This window comes from Trematomus bernacchii, unplaced genomic scaffold, assembly GCF_902827165.1.
Source record: "Trematomus bernacchii unplaced genomic scaffold, fTreBer1.1, whole genome shotgun sequence".
NCBI classification, from domain to species: Eukaryota; Metazoa; Chordata; class Actinopteri; order Perciformes; family Nototheniidae; genus Trematomus; species Trematomus bernacchii.
Window position 1 is genome coordinate 5,678,893 of NW_022987899.1, and position 27,828 is coordinate 5,706,720.

At 41.1% G+C, this 27,828-nt stretch overlaps 1 protein-coding gene across 2 annotated transcripts; it reads right to left on the minus strand.

The window, feature by feature from the left end:
- Positions 1-928: 928 nt before the first annotated feature.
- git1 (G protein-coupled receptor kinase interacting ArfGAP 1) lies at positions 929-26,934 on the minus strand. Of its 2 annotated transcripts, XM_034114640.1 has the most exons (21): positions 26,538-26,934; positions 22,188-22,321; positions 21,810-21,922; positions 20,980-21,085; positions 20,419-20,505; positions 20,176-20,306; positions 19,957-20,051; positions 19,785-19,827; positions 17,962-17,988; positions 17,264-17,312; positions 15,705-15,777; positions 15,000-15,097; positions 13,938-14,049; positions 13,397-13,521; positions 12,149-12,301; positions 10,059-10,430; positions 8,447-8,521; positions 6,898-6,974; positions 6,169-6,330; positions 4,530-4,593; positions 929-4,403 (listed from the first exon to the last, which is right to left on the minus strand). In XM_034114640.1, the coding sequence occupies exons 1-21, from the start codon at positions 26,587-26,589 to the stop codon at positions 4,188-4,190; spliced, it is 2,364 nt and encodes a 787-aa protein (XP_033970531.1). In that variant the 5' UTR covers positions 26,590-26,934; the 3' UTR covers positions 929-4,187. The 2 variants fall into 2 exon arrangements, with proteins under 2 accessions (XP_033970531.1, XP_033970532.1); XM_034114641.1 differs by lacking the exon at positions 17,962-17,988.
- Between the last annotated feature and the right edge of the window lie 894 nt (positions 26,935-27,828).

Below are 27,828 nucleotides of genomic sequence, written 5' to 3' on the forward strand. Positions count from 1 at the left end.
ACACCTTATTGTCCTTACTTATACATTCAATATAAAGTCTCCAGGCCTGTTCTTGTCAATGTTTTTCTACCCAATGATTGTTTTTATTGTGCTACATTTTGTCAATATGCTGTTTTTATAAATAGTTTTATAGTAATATGACATTTATTTTTATTATTGGGATGTTTTACTATGTGAATATGTAAGTTGCTGTTCTAAGCAACACTGTGCGCTGTATTTGTTATTAAACGGTACAATGATTTGAACCGCTGTATTTTGACAGTTTTGGGCTAAATTTGAAGGATTTTCAAAGACATTTTATTCCTTTACATAAGAGTTAAGCGTGTGAACTCAGCTGTACTGGATTTCAGGATTTAAATGTTGGAATCAAACCAGTCAGATTTGTTAGGCTGATACCAATATCAATATTCTAGTCTTAAAAAAGTTATATGAACATTTTTGATAACAATCTGTTAAATGTGTTGTTTTAAAAGACAAAAGTCATTGAATTGATCAAGTAAAAAAAAAGTAGAAAACTAAATATGGTTTCTTATATAGACTCTAAATGCTATAGTGGGTTGTAGTGGTCATATACTATAATACCCCGTGAGGTTTTCATACATGTAATGGAATAATTAAAACTTTTCATTTCGGTATCGGGTAGTAAAAAGATGCAATTAAAGGTTTTAGATTGAAAAAAAACATTGTTTGTTTCTGTTTTTTTCTTATTTTAGTATACTCAATGCAACACAGCAAAACTACAGAAGTATTTTATGACCTCAGCATGGTGCAGTTTTTCTTTAATTGTTAAAAATGACAACAGCTAGTTAAATGTTTGCATTTGATGAAAGGTTTAGGTTGGAATTGTCCTTACATATTACAGAGATGTAAATACACACAGGTTAGCATCCAAACAGTGAGGAAAAACCTGCCGACAGATCCAAGAAAATCCACTTAGTTTTACTATTTTATTACAAATGTACAGCTTATGAGTTTCCATTACGATTGACCTTTTTAAGTCATTGTTTTCTCTACTTTATACAGTTTTGTACGTCTTCTGTTAAAACATAACTCTCCCGTCACCCATCTCCCAAAGTGTAGAGTTGTAAAGAAAAACAGGGACATGAACAGTACACCCCATAGTGCACTGCCAATGCTTGAGTATGAGAAGTGTGTGTGTGTGTGTGCGTGTGTGTTCAACTCACTGTAGTTTTAATGTTTGTACTTTGTAGAAGGCTTGGTCCAACTGATAAGTTGAGGGTGTGTGTTTAATGACATGATGAAGGTGTATAAAAGCGTGTTTGGCTTGATCTGACGGAAGCCTTTAACATTCATACTTGAGGCACCCTGCGTAGTGTGGACTATCTCCGGGAAGGACTAGGCCATGTGCGTTGTAGACCCTCCTCCCGACATTTTGAGATGACTGTAGTGCTAAGCCCAAGTGTGCTTCAGACCTTTCCTGTTTCCCATCCTCAATCAAACCCTGCATCCTGCACCTAATGTACTTGACCTAAGACCTTTGGGAGAGTGCAGTACATAGTGTAGATCCTACTTCACCCAGATGGAGTTTGAAAATAGTACGATATAATGAGATATCGTCTAAATTCAACTCTTCTCCCTGTGGATTCTAGTAGGATCATAATATGTACAATATATCTACATAAGGGGGTAATACCACAGCGTAACCATACTCACAATAATTAAAAATCTATAAGTATATCAGTGTGAGGACTGAAGGGCTGAGTGATGATGTGGAGAACAGATCCCGTAGCCTGAAGCCCACTCGGGGAAACAAATAGACATAAATATCTCGCAGACATAACCCTAACATATAGCTTAATATAAAATATAGCATGAAAATATATGTTCATATATATGGCTCTAATCTAAAACTTGGGCAATCATGTTTTTGCTGACCCCCTTGCGTGCGTTTGTGTGTGTGTGGAAGTATTAGTGTTGTTTCAGCTGTCAGTAACTCAACAGGAGATGATGATAATGTCCCAAGGCATTCGATATCAAACGATGATACATTTCATGAGTCTTCTGGACATGATTTGCTTTGACAGGAAACAGAACAAACAACCCATCCTCCCCTAAGGAGACGTGAGTGCAACTGTCTGAGAGGAACACTGACAGCCAAGTAATTAAAAGAGGGGGAGAAACATGGATAAAGTGGACAGAGAAGTGCTGTAGGTTGTCTAGCATCAGTCTCTCAAAGTGTTAGGGGCTAATTAAGGTCTAATTGCTTCTTGCTAAATTGGCAGCAATACAAGAAAAAAACAATATGAGATGCAACTACTGTTTGAAGGATGAGGTCAATGTTGCAGGTAGGAAACATGTAATGTGCAGAGGCCTTCTGAAGCCTGTTTATATAATATACCAACACAAGAACAACTGACAGTTAAGGCCACAAACACTTTGAGAAACCGGTGACAATGTAATTGGAGAAGGGTGAATCTAAACGAGAAGAGGGCCTGCATCTTTTGTTACAGATGTGACCAGATGTGTTCGCACAGTACAACACGCTTCAGTCCGACAGTAGGCTAAGTGCGCTCACTTTTTGAAAAAAAACGAAACGAATGAAAAAACATTTTTGTTCCCAATGCTGTCCCATTAGCAAAGTTCAGAGACATAAAAAGTGACAACTTCTGTGGCCCGGATCAGCAGGCCCCGACAGAGAATAAAATTGAAAAACTGAATGTAAGCTTGAATGGGCTTGCCAGGCAGGAAAAATGTAAATAAACATAATGCAAGGCAAAGTACATCATGCATATTTAAGGGGGTTGAATCCATTGCAAGTGAGCGTATATTCTCAAATGACAAATGAAATGTTAACTAGATATGGTGCTTTTCACAGGACTACTTTAAAGCAACACACCAATATGTGGATCAACTGATGTGACTGATTTGCCATGCATGCAAGCGATGGCTGCTACAGGCACCCAGGAGCACACCCAATACTTATTATACTGCTTGGCACATCAAAAGTGAATTTGGGATGAGATGATTCCACTGGCTCTGATAAATGAGGAGAATTAGAACACAAGTCATGCCCAAACTGAGGATACACGAGAAGAGAGTTTTGATCCAGGTCCTGTCGTAATGCACCAAGGGGCTTTTGGTCTGACAGAAAATCCAAACCGAAAACAAATCTCCCCGAACTGTCTCCCAGAAAATGAGTGCTTGACAAATGTCGAGGACACAGGTTACTTCTTCGTGTGTAAGTGTGTGTGCATGTTTCCTTGAATCCCAGCTGAGCACATACTCCCGCCCGCCTCCCTATCCCACTAAATGAGAATCATATTTGAGACAATAAAATACATAAACAGTTAAATCAAAATGACAGTCAGTAAAAATATCAATACAAAAAGAAACAATAGGCATAGATAATCAACAACAATAAGTCACAATTATTCCAGTGTAAGTGTTTTTGTTTTTGTTTGTGTAAGTCAGTTATTTTTGTCCTTAGTGGTGCAGACCAAACCCATCTGCGTATTCAAAAACAATGAAGAAAAAGAAGAGAGGAAAGAAATGAAAACATGCCCGGTCATGCTGTGTACCACCGACAACAGGGGGCGAAGAAAAACTGGAGCCCCCTGAAAATGTAACCCAGGAGGAAGCATCTGAGAGCCTGGGTGGGGTAGGGTGGAGCTGGGTGGGTCCCAGGGGTCCTTCACATCCTGTCTTGGATGAAGACGGAGGCAGAGGGTGTGTCTGGTAGGAGAGTGAGGTAGAGGAAGGTACGTCTCCGCAGGACGGAGAGGAGGAGATGGTGTGTAGAAGGTCGTGGTTGGTGCATCTACTTCCTCTCTCTCGCACTTCCTCACTCCCTGGTTCAGGTAAACAGGGAGAAGGAGGGGTGATGGCTGACAGGTGAGAATAAATAAAAGCGGTAACATCTCCGGATCCAGTTCTCTGTACATCGTCACCATTGTATTTCACATCACAGTGGTTTATTTTACACATCTGATTTCAACTGTTTACTCAGGTTGCAGCAGGCTGTAGCTCCCATGTTGGATCCTTCCACTTGTCCTTCCCTACTTTCTCTTTCTCCGCCCCTGCTTTGTGTTTCTACTAAACATTCAGCATCTTTTCCCATCTTCTTCGCTATCATTCTCCCGATCGCTCCCCCTCCCTGGTCGCCCATAGCCCACCCATGCATCGATCCGTCCTCTCTCCCTCTTCCATTTTGCCATGCATTTGTCGGGTCACTGTTTCTTCTCACGGGTGGTGATGGTGACCAGTTGCTTGGCAGCCTTGGCGATGTCGTAAGCGCACTGGATGACCTGCTGAGTGAGGAGCTGGTAGTCCACCGCGGGGCCCCCGGGCTCTGAGGGCCCCGCCTTACGGCACTCCACCTGCAACCGCGAGGCACTGGAAGCCAACAGGCGGAGGGAGCTGTGGACCGCATCTAACGCAGGGCGCTACGGAAGAAATGAATCAAAACTCAACTCACAGAGCAAGGAGGATAAAGAGAGCAACAGCTGGATGAATAATAACAAAGAGAGACACACAAAGGGAGATGTGAAAATAAAGTATCTGCGACTTACTCTAGGGAAGAGTGAGGCCATCTCAGTGACAGCAGAGTGGATCTTCTCTGAACATGGAACAAAGCTAGAGGAGACACATTTGTTAACTCATTTACATTATATAACAAAAACAAACATTCATGTTCAATCATCTAGTAACCAAACCAGGGAGAATTTATTAGTTTTTTTAAATTATTATTGTGCAGTTAAAACTAGTGGTCAGCAATCCTGATATGAATGGGGAGCCTGTTCCACCATTTGTGAGCCAAGATAGCAAATAAGCTTGCTTTTTGTTAAGGGGTATCATTTAGTAGCTGACAAGATGATGAGACTGAACAGACTGGTAAGGAAGGCCAGCTCTGTCCTGGGGAGTCCTCTGGACACTGTGCAGGTGGTGGGAGACAGGAGAATGGCAGCCAAGCTGTCCTCCCTGCTGGACAATGTGTCCCACCCCACCCTCCAGGACACCCTGCCCTCACTGTGCAGCTCCTTCAGCGATAGGCTGCTGCACCCCCGCTGTCTCACGGAGAGATACCGCAGGTCTTTCCTTCCTGCAGCGGTCAGTCTATACAACCAGCACAGCCCCTAGTTGACCCCCCCCCCCCCCCCCCCCCCCCCCTACACACACCACAACACAGACTATATCACCCCTTGCTGCTAAATACCAACAAACTATGTGCAATATGTGCAATATATAAATGCCGTTAATAACTGTGTAATATATACCTGGCTGCTAAATCCTTAGAACTGTTACAAGGTGTGTATTTGGTCAATTGTGTAACTTGTTGCTGCTAAATACCAACCACCTATGTGCAATATGTGCTAGATGTGCAATATATATATAGATGTCGTTAATAACTGTGTAATATATACCTGGCTGTTAAATCCTAGAACTGTTACAGGATGTGTATTTTTTTAAATTATGTAACTACACAAATAAAGGTATTCTGATTCTGATTGATTCTGATTCTGATTGATTCTGATTCTGATTCTGATTGATTCTGATTCTGATTGATTCTGATTCTGATTGATTCTGATTCTGATTGATAAAACAAGGTAGTCTCTTACTAAATGCTAAATGCTGCTTTAAGACATTTGAATACACGTCTAATGTACGACCCCATCACGAGTGCAAACCCCTCAACATGCCTGGATTATGGTCTTTAGACATCAACAACTGCATTCACCTGGTGTTAATAAGTGTGTTGGGTATAAGACCCTTTGAACTAGTGTTGTGGATATTCAACAACTACAGGGCTCCCGTAAGATAGCATTGAAAAGTCTTCACTTTGTGTTGGACATACATTAATGAAAGACTGAGCAAATGAATGAGCAAGTTTATCATCAGTGACTTCTACCACTTTCTTTTGCACTGTAGCAATGGCCAGAACTTAACGTAGCACTAATGGCATTCACAGGATAAGGAAACAACATGTAATTATAAAATATAGGTCTCTATTTCAAAATAAAAAGGAATCTGAACATGAAGAATTCTAAACAAAATGTGTAAGAAAAACATTTAAGAAAAAAAGTTGATTCTGGCGCTCGATGTTCCTGTAACTTTGTAATGCTCATCTAATGAAGAGGACCACTAGGAAACGAGAAGTATTGTAAAGCAGACAAAATGTTTTAGTGTCACTTAACTCCGTCTGCCACCTACCTGTCGTGTTTGAACTCCTGCGCAGCCCTGAGCAGCTCCTGGATGTTCTTGGTCACCTGCTCAGTCTTCATAATGACATCCTCCGTGCAGGGCAGGGTGGGGTCCGGCTCCACTGCGTCTCCCCCTCCTCCCTCCTCAGAGTCCTCACTGCTGCGGCCCATACTGACAGGAGAACACACATGCATACACTTTAATTATCACCTTGGATTACTTAGAGAGCGGAGAGGACTTTAATCAGCTTTAAGGTCTCACCAAATTAAGAGTTCACATCTTTAGAGAGTGCATGTTTATTTCTCATTAACAACATGGGAAAAGATCATAAAGCCCTTATCGGTGTGGAACCCATTTAAAGCCCAACAGAGTAAGAAAACATTAAAAAGCAGCAAATAGAGCAAACCAAACTATCCATATAAAAACATTGTAACGGTAAATTAATGATAACATATTTGTCGAACACTGATATTTACATTAGCTAAATGTTAAGGGCTTTAAATGATTAATAGTACCAATTATATCCCATGACTTACAACTTCTGACTTGATCTCAGATCTAATTTTATTGTGGGTTTATACATTTCAGAATAAAATAGTTTCTGCCTTTGGAATACTTTTCCTAAATATGAAAAGGATATACTTTGTCTCCGATACTGGCAATTGGTAATACAATATCCCCAAAAGATTCGAAAACACACGTATCCTTGTGAGTACAATAAGTTGCAGAGAGCCTGACCTTAGCGAGAGGTCGTATGTGTGTGTGTTGTCATAGTCGCTGTCAGTGCCGCTGCCATGCTTCTCTCCTCTGGGGACCTTAGAGAGGGAAACAAAGCAACAACACGCATCATCAGGACAATTATCACCTTTCTCAACAAAGCTCCTGTAGAGCTGAACGACACTTCCTCCCACAAAGTACATGCGTTGTTCCAGGTGAATGTGATGATAAATAGGAAAAACACTAAATTGCTCAGATTTTAAAACTCTCATCACAATTTGTTCTGTGGTTGCTCAACTGAAAAATGTATATAATTAAGGTTTGTTTACACTTGAAGCTCGCATTGGAGGACGACCAGAGGCCTGTACTACGAAGCTGGATTTTCGCTTAGCCGGCTAAATTCAGGGAAATCTCGGGCTTTCCGGTCCTACGACGCTGGTTCTCTTTTTAGCAGGCTAGATTTCCATGGTAACTGATGCTGAGCGGCAAACCTGCTCCGGAGCAGGTTAGGTGGCAGGCTAAGAGATCAACTCAGTGAAAGCACCGCCTGCTGACCAATCAGAGCTCCGTGTGCGGAGTTTAAAGCGATCAATTCATATTACAGGATAGAGGAAATACAGAAAAACTGCCGTTGCAGGAAAGACTGCCGTGAAAATTAATAGAATATCCCCTCCTCCCATCTTCAGAGCAATCTGACTATTATAATATTAGCGTTAAGAAAGCTTACTTAAATATCTGCCACGACATAAGTAACCGGATCAGAGTAACATTAAGTACAGTCCGCGGTACTGTGAGTGCAGACGTCGATGTGTCCCATTATCATTCATATCATATCACATCATAATGTATCATATATTTCCTTATCTGAGTCAGCTGAGCCGTATCTGGCCGTGCAACACTCACAGTGTCACATACTGTATGCAGAAGTATTATTTTAAGCAACACATTAAGTTGACGAAACACTCGAGTCAAATGTAATTAAAGTCAGATCCACTCGTGTCTTGGCAGTGATATCATAAACCTGTTAATGTACGCATTCAAACACTTTTTCTTTTACCAGCTGTATTCACCTTGCAGGTGCAGCTATGTGGCTTTTATCCTGGATAAAGTGTTTAAGTCATGGATGTTTAAAGTTTAATTTCTTCATATTTGACTAATATTAAAGTTCACTTTTCATTCAGGAAGTATGACGCTGCGCTGTCAGTACGCTTGTCCGTGTTTGTGATTGGTCGAATGCTCCAGATACCACCCCTTTCATGTGAACGCGCACCTAACTAGATAGGACACGGCTGGCTTGAGCGATCCACTTGATAACCAGCGTCGTAGGACAGTTTAGCGCCAGCGCGTATGTTTTGGCTTAGGCCAACCGGCTAACTCCAACATATCCAGGTTAGGTTGAACCAGCTTCGTAGTACAGGCCTCAGGTTTCTGTACTAGGTCAATATTCCAAGCCATTTGCATTATAAGTAGGACACTATTTTGGCAATTTTTAGGCAAAATGGCGGATCAATAAAAGTAGAAGGTGGAAAAATATATTTAAAGACGACAACTAAAAACAGTAAGGCCTCACCATGTATCTGCCCATCTCTGTAGAGAGATGCTGGACCCCATACATCCCGGTACCCCCTGTACTGCCCTTCCGTGCCTGTGAAAAGGGGGAACACAAGGATGGGGAAAGGAAGAGAGAGATGCAGGGATAAGGACAGGAGGAGAAAGAAAGATGTGTGGACAAAGAGGTGGAGAGGGGGATGACAGATTAGCAGACAGAGATGGATGAAGAAATAAGAAAAAAAGAGTGTGGGGACAGAGAGAAGAGATGTTTTTATAAACAGCAGAAAAACAAGATGAATGAGACAGTGAGAGCAGCGGCAGATCAACTCGGCAGCTCACCCATCATCCCATCAAGACTGCATGCCTCTATAGTTATCTAACACTGGAATACAGAGAACACTGTCAACTAAACTAAGTGGTGGGGAACGGCTATACATCACACAGAGCATCTAAGAAGGACTACACACATACTCTAGTGTTGATCTCCAGTATTAGAATGCATAATAAGCAGAAGTGGTGCATAGCTGCGTGTGAGGGGATCCTACAGTGGATGAAATGGCAAACAATGCAATGACAGACAGAATGCTTACATCCAGAGGATGCACGGCTGCACTGCAGTGAGCAAGGGACAGACGGGTGAAGAGACAGACAGACAGAAAGAAAACAGACAAACAGGTAAATCTTTGTGTACGGAGATGGTGAATTGGACACGAATCCATGGAGGTCTCCATAGAAAGGTTGACAGTAGTGGTGAGTGGATAATAGGATAAATGCAAGTGAAAGATATAAAAAGGTCATCTGCCTGCCGTGTTACCACCTTTACTGGAAAACAGAGCAGAAATATTCTTTCATTTGTGCGCGTGTGTGCACTTGCATATGTGAGTGATCAAAGCAACTCCTAATCTAAGCAGCTGTCCAGAAGCAGGAGAGCTAACTGGGAGGTCAGAAAGGGTGAACATGTAAAGGTCAAAGAGCAGGCCATAGCAGAGAAATCAGAGGCGTGGCAAGACAACCAAACAAACAACACAATCCCTATTTTCCATCTTTCTCCTTCACGTCACACTTGTGCACTTCCTCTTTATGGTAGGGCTGGGTGATATGGAGAAATGTAATATCATGATACCAAATAGCAAAAATAGCATAGGGGTGACTATTGGTGATTTCAAAAGATATTTACAAAATTCTATTTTTTTATAAACAATCATCAGTCATAAGGATATATGAGTAAGAGGGTAAAGGCAAATACTATGACAGCCTTAAAAAACTGGAAATTACTTTTGCCATAAAGATAATACGATACATGACATTTTAGGAGCCATAGTCTCATGTAAACATTGTTATAATATTCATATATGTCCCAGCCCTACTGTATGGTGCTGGAAATCATATGTTCATGTCTTGTTGTTTATAGACAAATCAGTGCTACATTTCCAAATGTAAATGGGGGTGATGCACAAGTGGACTTTTAGAAGAGAAGGATCGGGAACTGAGATGCAGGGAGAGACAACGTCAGAGGGAAATAGAGAGTCAGGATTGGACTATCGCCCATCAATCAGGCCAGAGAGAGCCAATCAGGGCCACCAGAAGGAAGGTGGGAAGTAGAAGGGGGGGCCGGGGAAGTTCTAACTTACGCTGTATGTGTTGAGTGGCTGCAGGCGGGCTGCCAGGGAGTCTTGGACTGGGGGGCCATGGGCCATGGGGCCGGGGGCCGCCCCTGGCTCGTACATTGAGTAGGCCTGGCGGTCCCTTCGGTGGGGATGGGAGTGGGGGGCAGCGGAGGAGGGCACAGTGAGCCCCGGAGGATCTGCTCCTGTCCCAAACCCACTCAGGCCCCCTACGCCTCCTCTCATACCACCCCCTTGCCAATAACCACCTCCCCCCCCCCCTCCTCCTCCTCCTCCTCCTCCTCCTCCTCCGCCAGGCCCTCCTACCCCATGGCTAACTGCCCCCCCAGCCTGCTGGCCCCCCCGCAGCGCACTGTTGTCTGTCTGCATCCGTGTGATCTACAGGAGAGGAGGAAGGGAGCAAGGAGGGATGAGAGGATGGAGGGAGGGACATGGGGAGGTTGAAGGGAAGGGAGGGGGATGTCAACTGAATGTTCAAAGACAAGCGTCCACAATCACAGTCAGGTACAGTAAAAAGCACACAAGCTCATACATAGTAACTCATATTAGTACTGGGGAGGGAGGGAATATGTATTACAGACACTTGAATTGTTACATGTCGAGGCAGGGATTAGGCATTGGGAATGGGGTGGGAGGGGACATACCTGAATATACACACTGATAGTTGTTAAGGGTCAATGAGGGGAAATTGGGGCTCACTTACACTGAGGTACTGTTCATTAGCATCTAAATTTGACCACATTATTTGTTATCTGCAGTGTGTGTGCTTCGATGCTTCACTAGATCCTCAGTCAAGGGACAACAATAAACACACGAATGAATCATGGGTCACATAAGCTGACACTGGCAGCCACTAATGAATACAATGAGCTCATGATGATGACTCAGGGAACCAAATGAAGCGACATTGAACCGCAAATGAACGCTATTAAGTGAAAATGGTCTAATCTAAAAATGAGAATGAATATTTGTAGCACTCTTATTCCACATGACAATGACGTCAGCTTTATTTAGTAAATAACACTGAAAGGTGTAACCAAACACATCTTCCATCGACAATGATGAAGGAAAAGCACACCCTGTCAGGAAAAACACATCAGCTTACAAAGATAATAAAATATTCAATTGTCTCTACATCAGCGGTGTCAAACTCAAGGCCCGGGGGCCAAATCCGGCCCGCGACTTCATTTTATGTGGCCCCATAAGAGCTTGCAAAGAATATAATATGTTTATTATATGGTTACATGCTACTTTACAGAAGCACGTTGCCCATAAACTACATGTCCCACAATGCATCTCAAATTTGACTTTTTTTTTCTTCAAAATATGCTTTTTTTTTCTTAGAATTTGCCTTTTTCTCAGAATTAGATTTTTTTCTCCAAAATGTTACTTTTTTTTCAAAATGTTACTTTCCCCCCCAAAATGTCACTTTTTTTCCTTCTAAATTTCACTTTTTTTTCTCCAGAATTTGGCTTTTCTTTTTAAATCCTTTTGTGACATTCTTACTGAAGAGACTTGCAATTATTTGGCCTAGACTTCTGCTTTCAGACGTACTGTAGTTAATTATGAAGTTATTACCCTATCCGATAATAATCCAAGAGGCAATAATGTAATATAATACATTATATATATTAAATATTTGTATATGTATTTTTATATAGTCTTAAAGTTACAACCGGCCCTTTGAGTGCAACCATAATGCTGATGTGGCCCGTGATGAAATTGAGTTTGACACCCCTGCTCTACATCATCCTGGCTTCCTGTCTGAATCAATCCTTCCTTCTCATTTCGCCAACATGTGACTTGATCTTGTGTGTTCTCAGCCGACCTCCCCTATTTCTAGTTATTATCCTGTATCTGATTTTGTAATCCAACTTCTCAACCAGGTTCTAAGTGTTCACCTTTCCAAGAAACAATTACATTTTCTACCAGTTATTGCTTCATCCCATCTCTCTTCACTGTATCCTGTTCTCCACTGTTATTAAATATACAAATCCAAAATAAGCTAAACTGACCTTATTTACTTTCTCTTTTGCTTTTCTGCATAAGACAACTGTCGAACCTTATGAGTGTGATTGGTCTGACATGCTCCCTACCTCCTTCTGGAGCCGCCGCAGCTCCTCGCTCAGGTTGTTGTTGACCTTCATCAGCTGCTGCACCTTGGCTTCTGAGGAGGCCAGAGCCTTCTTCACCTCCAGGTACTCCTGCAGAGTGATGGGCCCGTCTGACAGGTCTGAGGAGTCCATGCTCTGCATTGAGAGGACAGACAGGCAGGCGGACAGACAGACAGACAGATGGGTAGAAAGAATAAAAGAAACACAAACAGGTGGACAGAGAAGCACAGACAAAGTGAGGAAACTGATGTCATGACAGCTATTGAAGTGTATATTTGAACAAATGTATGTAACTCTTTGCGGAGGCTGACATCCTTCTATGTTATATAAAGAATGTCATTTAGAGCAGGGGTAATGGGAATGAATTAGTGGCTTTTCAGCTGAATAAAACACTGCTTACAACAGTGTGCGAGAAAAAGGGTCGGCCTGCAGCTGCTAACACACATTTAGACAGAAGAGCCTCAGTTCTTATTCTCAATGCACCATGTGCCCCCCCCCCCCCCCCCCCCCCCTCCCCACTTCCTGTGAACACATTTCCATACCACTCCTTAAAGTGAACCATATAAAACATATTTTGGTTGCATCCACCTCCTATCGATTCATTTCTGTTTTGCCATTATGCCTCAACTTACTTCTTTAGATAACACTGTGTATGATTGATGACAATGCAATTTAATACCATCACAAAATGAATGCATATTTTTGGAGACGGGAGTGAAACCTCTGACTTGCGGTTCTTCCCAACGATCTAAGCAAGTCCACGAAAAGTAGATAGTTATTGGTTTAGCTGTTTTCATTTCTACCACTCCCACTCTGCACCATTTCCCTCTTTCTCTCCCTCAACCTCCTCCTTTCTTTCCTCTCACTACACAGTACTCTCCCTCTCCCTCTCTGCACTGTAAGAACAATGCTTCTCTGACATGGACCCAGAATAGCTGATGATGTCACACAGGAGCTATGTGGCAGCTCTGACTGTAGCCACTCCCTGCAAAGCATGCTGGGACAAGCAGTCATAAAGAGAACAGCTTGGCTAGCTGATGGAACTACTTTTTTATGGTTTGAATGAGAGAAACTGACTACATTATTGTATAAAAACACTAGCACAGAGTTGTAGATTTGACCTTGAATAGTGTGATGCATTTGATCAAAGCTAGCTAGTAAGTGTACATGTGGCAAGACACATCGTTCATTGGTTTTCCAAAATAAACAGTGTGTGTTCAAGTACCATACCTTTGCACGGTTGCTGCGTTGTGTGTTGTTGTTGTTCTGGGCGGTCAGCTCGCTGTCAGTGTCTTCATCAGAGGCTACGCTGTCGTAGTCATGCTGGTCATCATCAATGCCCAGATCCAATGTGTCTGACAAAGGAAGATTGCACACGTCTCAATATACAGTGTATCAGCTCCCCCCCCCCGTTAGGGATGCTCAGTCTGATTAGGTTGCTGACGGATTGCAACCAGCTCTATATACGACTTGTTTCCTTGTTAGTTTCACATTAGAATCAATTGTTAGAGTTAGGAGAGGCAAGTTTCTGTACAGAGGAAAACGTAGAGCCTGGTCTGACTCAAATGTAACCCATTAACAATACATCCTAAAGAAACAGCCATTCTTTCCTTCAGCCTTTCTCAGTAGTTGGACTGGTGCCCGTTTGCCAAGTAGCTGCTTGCCGAGATAATCACATTTTCAAGTTATATGCTTTTTGCTGTTCCCAAAAAAAAAGAAGCTATTTGCCTTTTTGCATTTAGCCCTAATCTGTCTTTTCCCAGTGCCTTACCAGTAGGGCTGCTGAGACCTTTTCCCTGCTGTCTCCTTTTGGCGTCACTCAGGATGTCGATGATGAGCGTGGCAAACTCCCGAGCGTTGAAACGGGCGAGCTTCTGACGGCCCTGAGAGGAGAATGAGTCAAATATGTAAGACTTAGGTCATAATATACACATACTGGCATGCCTGTCTGAATATGTCTTAAAGTTGTATCATCAGTTGCGTTGAATACAGATACAATCCAGCCCACAGTCAGTGGTTCAATGCCTTTGTGACTGCTGTGGTCAACGGCCATGTGCTCTGGAAAAACACAGTCATACTCAACACTCGCAACACACACACAGATACACACCATCACAAATGTGCTCACACGTACACAAATCATGAGGAAAGAAACATTAAACCATGCAATTACACAAGCATGCTGGCATCCATTTAAGAGAATAAAAGGATCACTTTCGAATGAAGTGCTAAACCAGAACTATTACCCATGGCGATCCGGCATTCATAACATATAATTAGTTGTGCTGGAAGACAACAGAAGGTAAAAAGTTCAACTCTGAATGCGTTTGAGTGTGTTTTTCTTCCGTATCCCACCATAAATAGACAGCAGTTACTGACCACAGTGAACTGACCAATCAGGGCAGAGTAAATCAGGTTATGCAGGCGTGTTTTTGTGTGTGTTTGCTCGAGTTTAAAAGTAAATGTTTACACTAATAAGCCACACAGATGAGGAACTGTGTAAGAGGACATAAGGGATTTCATCTTTCTCTCTCTCGCACACACACACACAGAAGGGGAGGGGGGGGACACACAGATGGATTCCATCTTTCGTCTTCATTCACAGCTGAAGAACATCCCTCGTCAATTTCACACTCCCTTTCAGCTTTTCCCAAAAACACATACACTGGCTTACTGTCTAGGCTCCATATTTTCCTCTCGGCTTTTCTCAGTTTTCAATTGAAACCTACATTTCAATTAGAGTGCATGCATTTCTTTGTATCAGCTAATACACAAGTACAAGAGTATATGCATGCTGTCTGTATTGCAGGTGTGTGTTTGAGTGTGTGTTTACCTGGTTGCGTGTGGCAGAGTATTCAGGGTTGACAGGAAGAAAGGGCACCGCGCTGCGTTCTGTTACCAGAGTGCTGTGGTTCTGGGTCGTGAGCCACACTAGAGACACAAATATAAAGCAAAAAACAAGTCTTTGTGAGTGTGTGTGTGTGTTTAACATTGAATATAGGCAGTCAGCCAGTCCATCCACCCACACATGCACAGACATAAACAGAGCACAGTCAAATAATACTGTAGGTCCTAAAACTGAAGTTCTGCCCCTATAATCCAGCGTAGTGCTGTGTGTGTGTGTCTTAGTATCCTTGCCACTTACCTGCAGTGCTTCTGTTAGAAAGCACAATTTGACTGCTACTGCTACTGAAGGAAAGGGAGAGAAGAAACGCAAAAAGAGAAGGAGACGGAGCGAGAAAGAGCCAAGGAGGAGGAGGAGAGAGAGTGAGGAAGTGCCTAAGAAATTCTTCAGTCTCTCCTCCTCCTCCTCTCTCACTCCATTTGGCCTTTCTCTTTCACAGTCATTTTCCTTTTCTTCTCACTCTGTCCTTCAAATTCACTCGCTGTTCCTATCAACATCTATTTTCTCGTCCTACTTTTCTCTTTTATGTCAATGACGTCTTGTGTATGTGTTTTATATTGCTTTTGACATCTAGTTTTCACAGGAGTCGAAACACAAAACCGGTAGTGTGTGGAGGAAGGAGATGAGACTCACCTGCATCATTTTCTCTGCGATCCACCTCGTCATATACGTCCATCGCTAGCTCCTCAAACAGCCGATTGTTGAGCTGTTGGACACAAACAAATTGACTCATCCCAAATGTATTAACAGGTGAAGAAAACATGAAATAAGAACCTGATTTACAGTCATCTTGGCTGCAAATGTAAGATTTGACTTGGCATGCTATCTTTTTTTCAGTAAGTTATTTGCAATGGTTTGTTACTTCAGTCACTTAAATGTTGATAAGCAATCATTACACTTAGTTTTGGAATTGAAAGCATTCTTTGGCGCTGAACAGATGGCCCTGGAGTGGACGAACATTAATTTGCCAAGTAACAGAAAATCTGAATGTTATGCCAAGAAACTTTAAACCAAGTATTTCTCTTTTTACATAACTTCCAAGGACACAAGAAAACTAGCTTTCTATTAATAAAAGCTACAGCCTTGACTTTGGCAAATCTAGTCCTGGGCTGCAGTCGAATAGTCCAAGAATCAGCTCCTATCGTCTATCCCTATGGTCTATTCCTTGGCCTCTGTGTGAAACGCCACGGGGTTAAGTGGATAGGAGAATTCAAAAGGACTTAGGAGAAGAGACTGCGGTGCTTTGAGAATCTGACTGCACTTTCACTATCCGACATATTTATGATGCGAGAGCGGACGTCATCAATTTGAGTCTGCTGCTGTGGGGAAACTACAGTTTTATATCCAGCGGACTACATGGATGTATAATAAGAACGACGGACTACTGTATATACGCATGTAGAGACTCTGCACCGTGCTCTGATGGGGTTGTTTTATGCTTTATAAACGTGGATAACAGAGAAACATATTCTTCATGAACGAGGTTGGAATTTTAATAAAAAAGGGAAGTGAAACTTATGCTTGTCACCCTCCGGTCCACACGTATTAATCCACATGAATCCCAATACGTAAATACAAATGTATTTATTATAAACGTGTTAGTCCTTAACATCTATCACTGTGTACTGTATATCACCATTATTAAAACATATTTTAAAAGTTGAACAAACCCCACAGCTCAGACTGTGAAATGTTGACTTAATTTGATAATTTCAGTAAAACAGTAACGTTCATATTTCTCTTTTTGATTATAATACTGATGAACGTTCAAAACAAAGCACTTTGGCAACTTACCACATACGTTTTAAAATGCTTAATAAGCACCGTAACTTTCATGATATCATTTCTCGGTCATAATCGGTTGTTTCCGTGAACGGCCGAATGTTGTGTGACGGCAAATGCTGCGGCTGCAAGGCATTGTGGGACAGCAATTTCTCCTTTTCTTTCGTAAAGGGAGGTCCAGTGGTTCCTAAGCTAAAGGAGGTTATAAAGGAAGTTTGAAACCTCCTTTCCAATCAGAATTCGAACGGCTCTTATCATGGCTGCTACTGAGGGACTTCCGGGTCATTTCACTCCGTTAGGAAGGTTCCTGAGCTAAATGGACTATTCGACTGCAGCCATGGTCTACTAAGAGTTGTAATGTGAATTGACATTTAGCCATGATTTTAATCTCACAATTCAACCCAACTCACCGCTTGTAGCTTCTTCTTGGCAGCCTTTGCCAATTCTGAGAGGTCCAAACTAAAAAACACAGAGACAAACAGTCAGACAGGTACCACAAAGATGAGGTGGAATAAAGAGACGGAGGGAAGAAGGAAGACGTGGATATGGAGAGAGGAGCAAGAGGTGAGAAGGGGGAGGGGGATCTGCTAAAAGGGGGGACAGGGAGAGGGAGGGTACATATTAGATGGGGTGCTTTGGGGGTCAGATCGAAGGAGCTTAATGTTATTGGGATTGCCTTTTGAAGCCAGATTGGAAACAATTAGCCAAAGTGTAATTTTCTAAATACATGTTGATGTAGCCTGTCAAATATGTAAGACTATAATGATGTAGCATAACATAGATGGAACATTTAAAATAATTATAACTGCATTATCAGACATTTCACTTTAGCTAGCTTATTTTAGGACAAACGCTGGTTATTTGTGGGCCCTTTTTAAACTATTTTCTAACAGCATCTACTCTTCAGAATTGGCTGGTAAATCTATTATTTCTTGTGATAACACATAAAAACATAACATATGTAACAATTACTGTGAAACCACTGAAGAAGAGATTGAAGCTCATTGATGTATACAGCAGTGAAATCTTCGAAAGATACAATAGCAGACATAGGGGATTGAATGAAGGAAGAGATTCTGGAAAAAAGGAACAAGGAAAGTAAAGATACCTCTGTGTCGGGCACTTAGGACGAGCTCTGGCTCCACCAAGCGCAGCGAAATGGAGAAAACAGAAGAGGAGTGAGAAAAAAAGGAAGAAACAGACAGAAAGAAGGGTAGAGAGGCCACATCAAAACAGCTTTAATTGTTAATATCAAGAGGAACCATTTACCACAACCGAACAGATGCAAGTGGAGTTAGATGGCAGCTGAGAAGACTTACTTAACCCTTAGATGCACGAGTGACTGGACCCTACACTCTTCCATAAGTGGGTCAACAAGGAATAATGTGTGTATTTATGCCATTTTTGTCATTTTGGTTAAGAAAAATCCCTTGTATCATATTTAGTATTATATTTTGGTTCACATTAGAAATATTTTATATTTAATTTTTCACTATTTATAATTTTAGACATTTTGAAAAAAAAACGAAATTCCATAGAAAATGCATGCGGGTCATTTTTGACCCACTTATGGAAGCTTGGGGTAGTAATACAAAAACTACAATTTCTTAAAATGTACATTTCAAATTTGAATGGCATGATATCCAAAACATGTCTTTTGAGGAATAGCTGGAATATGAAATGATAAAAAAATGTAATTACAAAGATACTCTAAGAAAACCACCTCACCGGGTCAAAAAAGACAGAGTATTTTTTAAGCTACTGCTCCGACTCAACTGAGTAAACCCAGCGCTCATCAAATATGTGGAAGAAGCAGAGCCAAGTGGTACTCAACTTGATTCATTACAACCTGACTGTGCACTTCTTGATGCTAATCAAACCTGCAGTTTATGCTTAATAAACAGAGCACACAACAAGTATCTAAATCATTTCAGGTACATGCAATGGCTTGGATCGACAATACTGTAGCAATAAACCGTCTGCTTTCATAGGGATGCCAGAGACCTCCTTTAATTAACTACTGATTTAGTAAGGGTTGCATATACTATGGTGACACCCTCTGGTCAGAATACTAAACTGCATGAGTTTTAATGAATTAATTAATCCACGCCAGGAAGACAGTGAAAAGAAGCAGTGTGGGCAAGGTAGCTGCAAAGTTCAAGAAAAATATCAAAGATACTTCATGCAATCAAACCACACCGTGCAGGCAAATGCAAAGCATTCATAATCACATTGATACAGAACAATAATGTTAGGGCAGCACAATATGGAATAAATAACTAATTGCCATTTTTTGACTGATACTGCGACTGCTTTGTGATACACGGTAATGAAGGAATTTATCATTTTTGAATCACAATTCGCATGGTCATATATATGTATATATATAATATCAAAATCATCATGGTGGGATTTTAAAAGGGGATCTGTACCAAACATATGTTTTGTTAAGTCTGTAGAATACCACTCATAGGTTGGGATATTTCTGCAGCCCCACAGTACTTCATTCAGAGTGGCATTTTAATATTGTTAATATATTTAATAAGTCCATATTAGGGCTGCTCGATTATGGCAAAAATCATAATCTCGATTATTTGGGTCAATAATTGATATCACGATTATTAAAAACGATTATCCATTTACTTTGAAAAAACAAATGTGAACAGTATGTTTTTAACAGTTGATTACCCTGAACTTTAAGTATAATTCAACTGAAATAATAAAAAAAAATAATAATAATAATTTAAAAAAAAAAAAAATAATAATAAATAAATAATCGTTTTATTTTGATTACGTTGTTTTCGTAATCGTTGCAAGCCAAAATCGTAATTACGATTAAAATACGATTAATTGAGCAGCCCTAGTCCATATTGTGATTTCAATATCATTTACAATTAATTGTGCAGACCCAAACAATGTCATGGTCCATACCTGTCTGCCATCTGTGGAATGATATAATGGCCATTCTTGTGATCTGTGGGGAAAAGAGAGGGAGAGGAGAGTAGAGGAAACTTTATAATTTGGTAAAAACAACCACTTTCTTTATTGAGGTTAGCTATGCATAAGGGCCTTTAATGAAACACAAACATGTGCAGTGTGTTACCTGGGCGCCGTCCACAGAGGTAGAAGGCTAGTCTGTCCGTCAGTTCGTACTGACACTCCACCAGCCGCTCTGCTAGCTCTATATGGCCCGCCTGCCTGGAACACAGGCAAAAACAATTCTACATTATTGTTTCTGCTTTTCCTCCAACTCGTATAAAATGTAGTATATGTTTTGACTTGAATGCAAACTGTGTTGAGGTGTGTTCCCACTCATTTGTACCTTGCGTAGTCCATAGGTGTGCGTCCGTTGATGTCCGGTGCTCCGGGGTCGGCCCCGTACACGACCAGCAGCTCCGCCTGCAGGATCTGGCCTGCCTTGGCTGCCACATGGAGCGGGGTAGTGCCTTTCTCCTGCAGTTAGACACACACACACAGAGTCAGGAGGCCTGGCAGAGAGAGAGTTACAGTACATCATGGCTAATTACTAGATAGAGTGAGTCAGCAAGTAGATTTTTTTCCTGACCGGGTGGAAGAAGTTGGCCTGAGCGCCGAGGGACAGGAGCCGAAGACACGTCTCTAAACTCCCCGTCCTCACACTTGAGTGAAGTTGCTAATAACAAAAAGATAGAGATAGAGAGAGAGAGAGAGAGAGAGAGAGAGAGAGAGAGAGAGAGAGAGAGAGAGAGAGAGAGAGAGAGAGAGAGAGAGAGAGAGAGAGAGAGAGAGAGAGAGAGAGAGAGAGAGATATAAACAAAGAGCGTCGGGTGGAAAGATTAAACATCATGAAGAGACAGAAACAGGCAGAATCTCCTTTTAGCTCAGTGGAGCTCTACAGCATTATTATGATTAGGCCATTATTACATCCTGCTGTCTCATTCACTTCCTGCCAGGTTTTACAGTGTGCACGAGTGTGTGTTTGTGTGTGTATAAGCAATGTATTGTTTTATATATGGGTTCTCCCACTGCCATCTATAAATAGAACATCCGTTGTGCTTATATATGCAGTTCAGCATTATGATAATGTCCCCTGAGGCTAATTAAGCTGAATCCTCAACCCCTCTGCAGTGAAGTACTGAGCACTCACTTTACTGAGGTCCTTGGTCGTGACGCCATCATCATCGCGGCAGGGCAGCTTGTGCACAAAGGCAAGCATCTGGTATTTGGCTCTGATGAACTCTGACTTAGTGGGACTGCACATGAGGAAAAGGAAATATGGTTAAAAAAAGAGAAAAATAAGAACTTTATTAATCCCTATTCGATATGATATTCTTTCACTTTACTGTTGTTTTTTCATTACACAAACAGGCCAGAAATAAACACCCATTCGGAAAAACAATGCCCATTTGCTGTCAAAATGTTTAAACATATCACAGTCTTAGCTATCGCTTTTGTAAAACAGTCATCCAGTTTGGCATTGTGCGTATGGACACATTCCAATTTAGTTGTTCTTTGTTAATAAATAATAATGTTTACAATAAATAGGCCCTCCTGGGCTGGCTGCCAGGCCGTTTCAGTTTCCTTTATTAAAGCAGGGTACAGCAGCATAAAAGCACTGTTTTTACACAAGGAATGCTGCAATGAACAAGATTCACTGCTTGACTTGAAATGTATACACTACTACAATGTAATAAGTAGTATCTATTCAGTACAGCACAATATGCTTCCAGACATTAGTGAAATTGCACATCCATTTTCTGCAGGTCTAATTCTTGATCTCCACTCTCATAGCCACATTTCAACCCAGGAGAAGCATAACAAACCTACAATGACAAATCCTATCGCGTATTTAGGTATACCAAAAACCTGAGGACATAATCATCAGGAAGAGAATCCAGCACTGTTTTGAATGCATTAAGAGAAGCGGTGTGCAAACAATTATCGCAATTATTTTGAGCCTTTAGGGAGTATACTTACTGGACTTTGTCCTGGGGGTTGGGTTTCCTACGACCGCTCTGTACCTGAGCAGGGTCCAGCAGACTGTGTTCCCATATTGAGTTGGCCCCATTACTGGCTAAGGTCTGAACCATCTGAAACACACAAATGAAGAAGTGACTCAGTGATGATTCACCACAGCATAAGACCAATATATACATATATAATATTCTTGCGATCCAAGTCCCAAAATGTTACCCTTTTTTTACATGGAAAACCTGCTGGAATGAATTTGCTTCCTTAGTGCTGAGTCAGGTTTCTGTAATAGTCCTAACCTTTGGAGGTAGTACTCTGGGCCTCAGGGACTACATTTGCTTTCACTGAATTACCCTTTCCATCACTCTTCTTTCACAGCCTTACCTGCAGTAGTGCGGGAGGCCATCCGCTGTGCCTCAGGTGCTTCACTATGGAGATATGGCGGCCTAAGCTGCGGTGGACTGAACAGCATTCATCACAGATCAGGACGCCTCGGTTAATACTGGTCCAGCCCGGGTCTGACAGGCAAACAGAGAGATATGAATGTTATTGCAAGCTTTATAGACATGTGTGTGATGCTAAGATATTTCAGCATTGTAGGAAGTCTTCAGTTCTTCAACACAAAATGTTATCTAGTCTAGGCTGCATTGCATACAATAAAATCCTGAATGTGTAAGGAGTATACGATGGGAGCCCTTAACTATAGTTTATAACCACAGGATACTGTGGTGCATTTTTGCTCCACCTACACTGCCCAAGTTCCATTCGAGGTCAAGTCAAATACATGCTCCTTTTAGTCCTTGTTTCTCATTCAAGGTCAAGTCAAACATAGTTATTTTCGTCATCCTTCCTCATTTTCTAACCTGCAATAAGAAGTGTTGAATTAAATAGGAAAATATGTACGAATAAAAGGCAAAAGGTTAAGCACAGAGATCCAATTACGTCTTTTAAATGTCATAAATGAATGTGCAATATATACACACCATAATATTTATAGGGAACAAAAAAGCAAGCTGGCATTTCAGTAGAGGACAAGCATATTTGTAATTAATCAAACAGCTGGGTTGGCAATGGTGTTGTAATTGAGAGAACAAATCAAAAGCAGTCATTCGCTGTATTTAGAGATCAACATTCATATATCAAGATGATTATAAGAAGAAAATAAAGGCTGAATATCTATATTTGTTACAGTTGGAGGATGCTATGTGGAAGTACAGTACCACATACCTGGATAAAACAGGATCATACACACACTGAATGTTTAATAGACACAGGGTGGTACTTTATCTCCTTTTAACTCTACTAGTTGCTCACTAGTACTACTGAACCAATGCTTGCACAGACCACGGCTGCCCAGCTTACCAATGTAGGGCTCAACTGATCTGATACCTAGTCACCCTACTGGTGTACAAAGGTGCAGAACACAATGTGGAGGAAGTAGGGCTGAAGGTCAAAGACAAATCAAGGTCAGGTAAGACAAGTCTTGTATTTTTAACAAATTATTTATTCTGGTGATTAGGGCTGCATTATTAATTAAAAGATTTTCAAAATGGCAAAAATTGACTTTTTAGATACACATCTCTTTTTTTTTTAAAGTCCCACCATGATCCTTTAAATATATTGTTCAATGTTAATGACAATAATGATGCAAAAATGATCAATTACTCCAATATCGTTAATCACATCGCACATGCAATATCAGACCCCAACATTTCAGTCATAAGCATCTTGGTATAACACAGTGGTGCCTCACTGGCTGCGCCAAATGTCAGATCACCTAGATTTCCACAGGAGTCTGAGGTTTCCATAATAACATTTGGTATTTGTTTTAGTCGGTTCAGTGTAATATTGCGTGCATAATGCCAAGGGGAGCAATGCTTTTCTCTACTAAAGACGTTGATTGTGAATGAGGTGAGGAAGGGAGGGGAAGCAGTTGAGGCCAGTGCCAGTCTGCAGACACTGGCAGCCTTGTCATAGAGTCAGTCTGGGTCATGTTTATGTCATCAGGCCGCTGACGTGATGAGCCACTCACAAACAATACAGTCTGTAATATCAAATCAAATGTATGCACACTTGCATGCACATGATGCATTCACGTAGACACACATCTACTAGGCTATCTGTATTAGTCACTCTCAGGCCAGATAAAACAGTCTGGGCTTAAGGTATTAATGGAGCTAAAATAGTCCATCATCAGATAAACTGACATGCTATAAGTCTTTTTGCCTGCAGACAAATTATCAGCAAATGCAAAATGGCTTTGATAAGAGCTACGGCCTAGTTTAGAACAGTAGCCTGTCGGCTGTAAAAGGCATGACTGTAGCAATTTAATTCTTTAATCTGTGTAATAAATATAAAAACTCCCACAGGTTACACTATCTGTTTGGCTCAAGGGATCAATGAGGCTACAACATCATGCTATTAAATCTGAATAGACCATTAAAGGAATTAGCCAAATCTGCAGCATCAGATAATGTATCTTAAATGTGCCTTAACACAAGATTGCCATATTTATATTTTTGTAATTGTCACTTAAGTCTGTTTAAACTTGTATTACAATGAGTATAAAGTATGGAAAACTGTTGCTGGATAAACACTAACTGTTGCTTGCATTTACTGTTAAGTTTTTAGACCAAAACAAAGAGTACAGGTTAATTCATATTTCACACTGGAGGAGTCTGATAACTCTAATTAAACATGTTCATATCCAGGAGCATCATAGGTCAACTTGTTGGTCCAAGTCACTCCTTGGTTGATTGCAATTTATACTTAGTTTTTATTTCCTCAAAGGTTTGCTTTTTAAACTTGACCAAACATCGGAAGGAATTGGACGCCACTATCAAACTGCTCTAAACGCTTACACAATACTACATTTTTTATACAATTCCATCTGTGCTCAATAAAAAGTTTACTATCATGACAACATGATTAATTGTTGCTATAAACCGTGCAGATTGCCACGGCGTGACATAAAGCCTCCGGAGGCTTGGCTTGGACAGTGAGGATCAGTTATCCTTTGAAGCTATGCCATTGAGTTATCCCTTAGTATGACACAAAGCTGGGTTGTAGGGAGGTGTCCTGTCACCCGTGGCTAGGTCAGCACTTTGCAGAACGCACTGCGTGTGTGTGCATGTCGTCATAAGGAGGGGCTACATGTGAATAGCAGCAGTAGAAGAAATGTAAAGCTAGAAACAGGTAGCCTACACCAACAGAAAAAAGCTCACCACAATTATGAAACATTTGAAAGGAAATACATGTCAAGAGACAAACCCTACAAGATACACACAAATCTCTGCCTACAGGATTTATTTGGCAGGGACCTCACACATTAGACTGTTTGTATATTGCAATAGCATTAAAAAAAAAGTTTTGAACTGTGGTTGGTTAGTGCTGGTCAGTTTGAGGCAGGAAATGCACTTGATGGGGCAGGAGGGAAGACAGCAGGGGGTTAAGTATATAGTAGTGGCAGGAAAAAGGTTCATGTCGTAAAACAGAGGCTTGGTGTAGTCAGATTTGGAGCAGTGAGAAGTAAGGCCCTAAAGCTTATGACAGTTTTACACACTGCTATCAGGGGGGAGCAGCTGTGAAGAGGGCAGCTGTTGTAATGCATGTACACATGACTGAATGCAAGCAACTCACACACAAATAATGAAGTGCTTCAAACTAGGCATGAGGGCATGTGAGGCTACATTTGCCAGCTAGAGGCAAAGGAGGGGAAACCGATATTGATTTGGCATCATCTCTACCAATATGGGGGCAAAGGAGTAAAGAAAACCTACAAATGCAGTGGTGAAACCTATGTTATACAGTACCATATACACAACATATTAATTAGTTTCAATTAGTTTGAAAATAATTATAATATTCCAATTCACGTTGAATTCAATGGAGTTTCCTCCTGTTGCGTTAAATTCCCCCTTCGTTAGTGAAAATGTTAGTTGTAAACTGAAAGGAGACTAAACATTATACAACCAAATAAATCAGTATACAATAACGTTACATTAAATACGTTCAATTAAGTATGTATGCTTTTCAGGGCTTTTCAGCAGTCTACGTCAACTATGAATAACGAATGTCAGATTCCGTCAAAAGGACTAGATGTGTGTGAAGCGTTAGCAATAACTTGCCGTTTAGCAAAAGTTAGCTAGACTAGCTAGCTAAGCTAGCAACTGTAGCTAAGTACACCCTCTAAAAAACACCAAAGACAAGGACCAAAAATAACACAGTGGTTTTGAAATGTAGTAATGATAATGTGTGGTTCTATTCCGGGGGTATACAAAATGCTTTGTAGAAGTCAGCAGCACATTGATTGAAAATAGCCTGCTCGTTAGCAAGGCTAAGCTAACGCTTTTAGAAGTCTGTCCCGGTCACAAAAATCAAAACAAACGTCTCTTCAAGCAGGAAGGCTTCATAAACCGGACACTCAGATCTTCCACTGCAGCAAACAAACTGGTAGCTTTGCATATGGTCTTGGTCAAATCAATATATATATTTAGCTTCTCAATTAACGCTGAGCCGCTATTAGCCAAAGATGTTCCCATTGTGATAACACGCCTATTTTCACTGTTTATTTTGGGCCTAAGCAACTCCCGAAAGCCCTAGCCGCTTTCCTGCTCCGCGGACCCGCTGACAGTGACAGCAGCTTCGGCCCTGTTGTCCCATCATATCGCCCTCCCGACGTATTGTTCCACATATGTTAGTGGTCTAGTTTTGATTTATTTCCCCCCTTCTTACCTGGCGCACTGCAGTCGGCGCAGACCTCTGTCCTTTGTAGCTTTCTTGACATCTTGAAAATCGCTGAAAATCAGAGGTGGATACTGGCGATGATGTGGATGTTCGCCCGTACTCCCCCGAGCTACCGACCGACGTCTGCCGTCAACCGATGCGGCCCCTGAATCCCCGGAAGCCGGGTGATGTGATCGGTTTTCCCGGCCAGCTGACAGTTGGATTTCCCGTTTGTTCCTGCGGTCTCTTCGCCCACGTCCACTTCTGAACTCAAATCTGGAGCTAAATTATGCAAACATATTTTATATGGCTGTTCGTATGAAGCTCATATTGGAATATTTACTAAATCTGTTCGTTGCATTGCCTACAACTCACCGGGAGACGGCAGCTCTCTACCTGTCAGTTTCCGCACACACACACCCTACAGCAGCAGCCTACCTATGGAAGGGGCTGGGGAGGGGAGAGGGCAAGATCATCCTGTCATTATGTTAAGGTGAGATGCATTTCACACAAAGATGATCAAAAAAGAGTATGCATTGAAATGTTTTTTAATGTATGTGTTTACATTTTAACCCTAATATAGCTGAGTTTTAACATGTGTTTTAATGTATGTATCAGGCATATATTTACTTTATTGTCTTATTGGTTCAATATTATTTACTGCATTTTGGATCTGCATTAGACTGTTTCCACAAAGAAGCAAATAATAAAAATTTGAAAGTATCTGATCCCTTTTGAAACCTTATAACTGACATTTCCCTTGAACAAAACATGTATTGATTCTTGTATTATTTCACAAAAAAGGATAAGCTCATTTGTGGATTCGGTAGCTACCAGATCAAAAAATATATTCAGTATGAATATGTAGACCATTTTTATTTGATTTGTTGTGCCATAGAGTATCAGCACAGTACAAACACAAACAAAACATTTAAAACACAGATTCCATTCAACATGGCATCTAGACAATCAAAGGCAAGATGTATAGATGTGAATGCAATAAAAAAAACTATAAATAGTAGGCCTACAAGATTTTATACATAAAACGAATCCTGCAGCATCAAGGAATATGTTAAACTTTGATTTAGACTTTTAATTGATGCATTTTCATTTGCAGTCCAGCCTATCTACTCGTTATACCTTTTAGTATATCACTACTTTGGGATTCCTGTAGGGGGTATACTAGGTATCTTCCTTTCAATAATGTGTGCATAATTTCTGCGTTTCTTTAACACTAAACATATGTTTATCACAACATCCCTGACAGCGGATTGGCTGAGTTTGCGCACATTTCATTGCA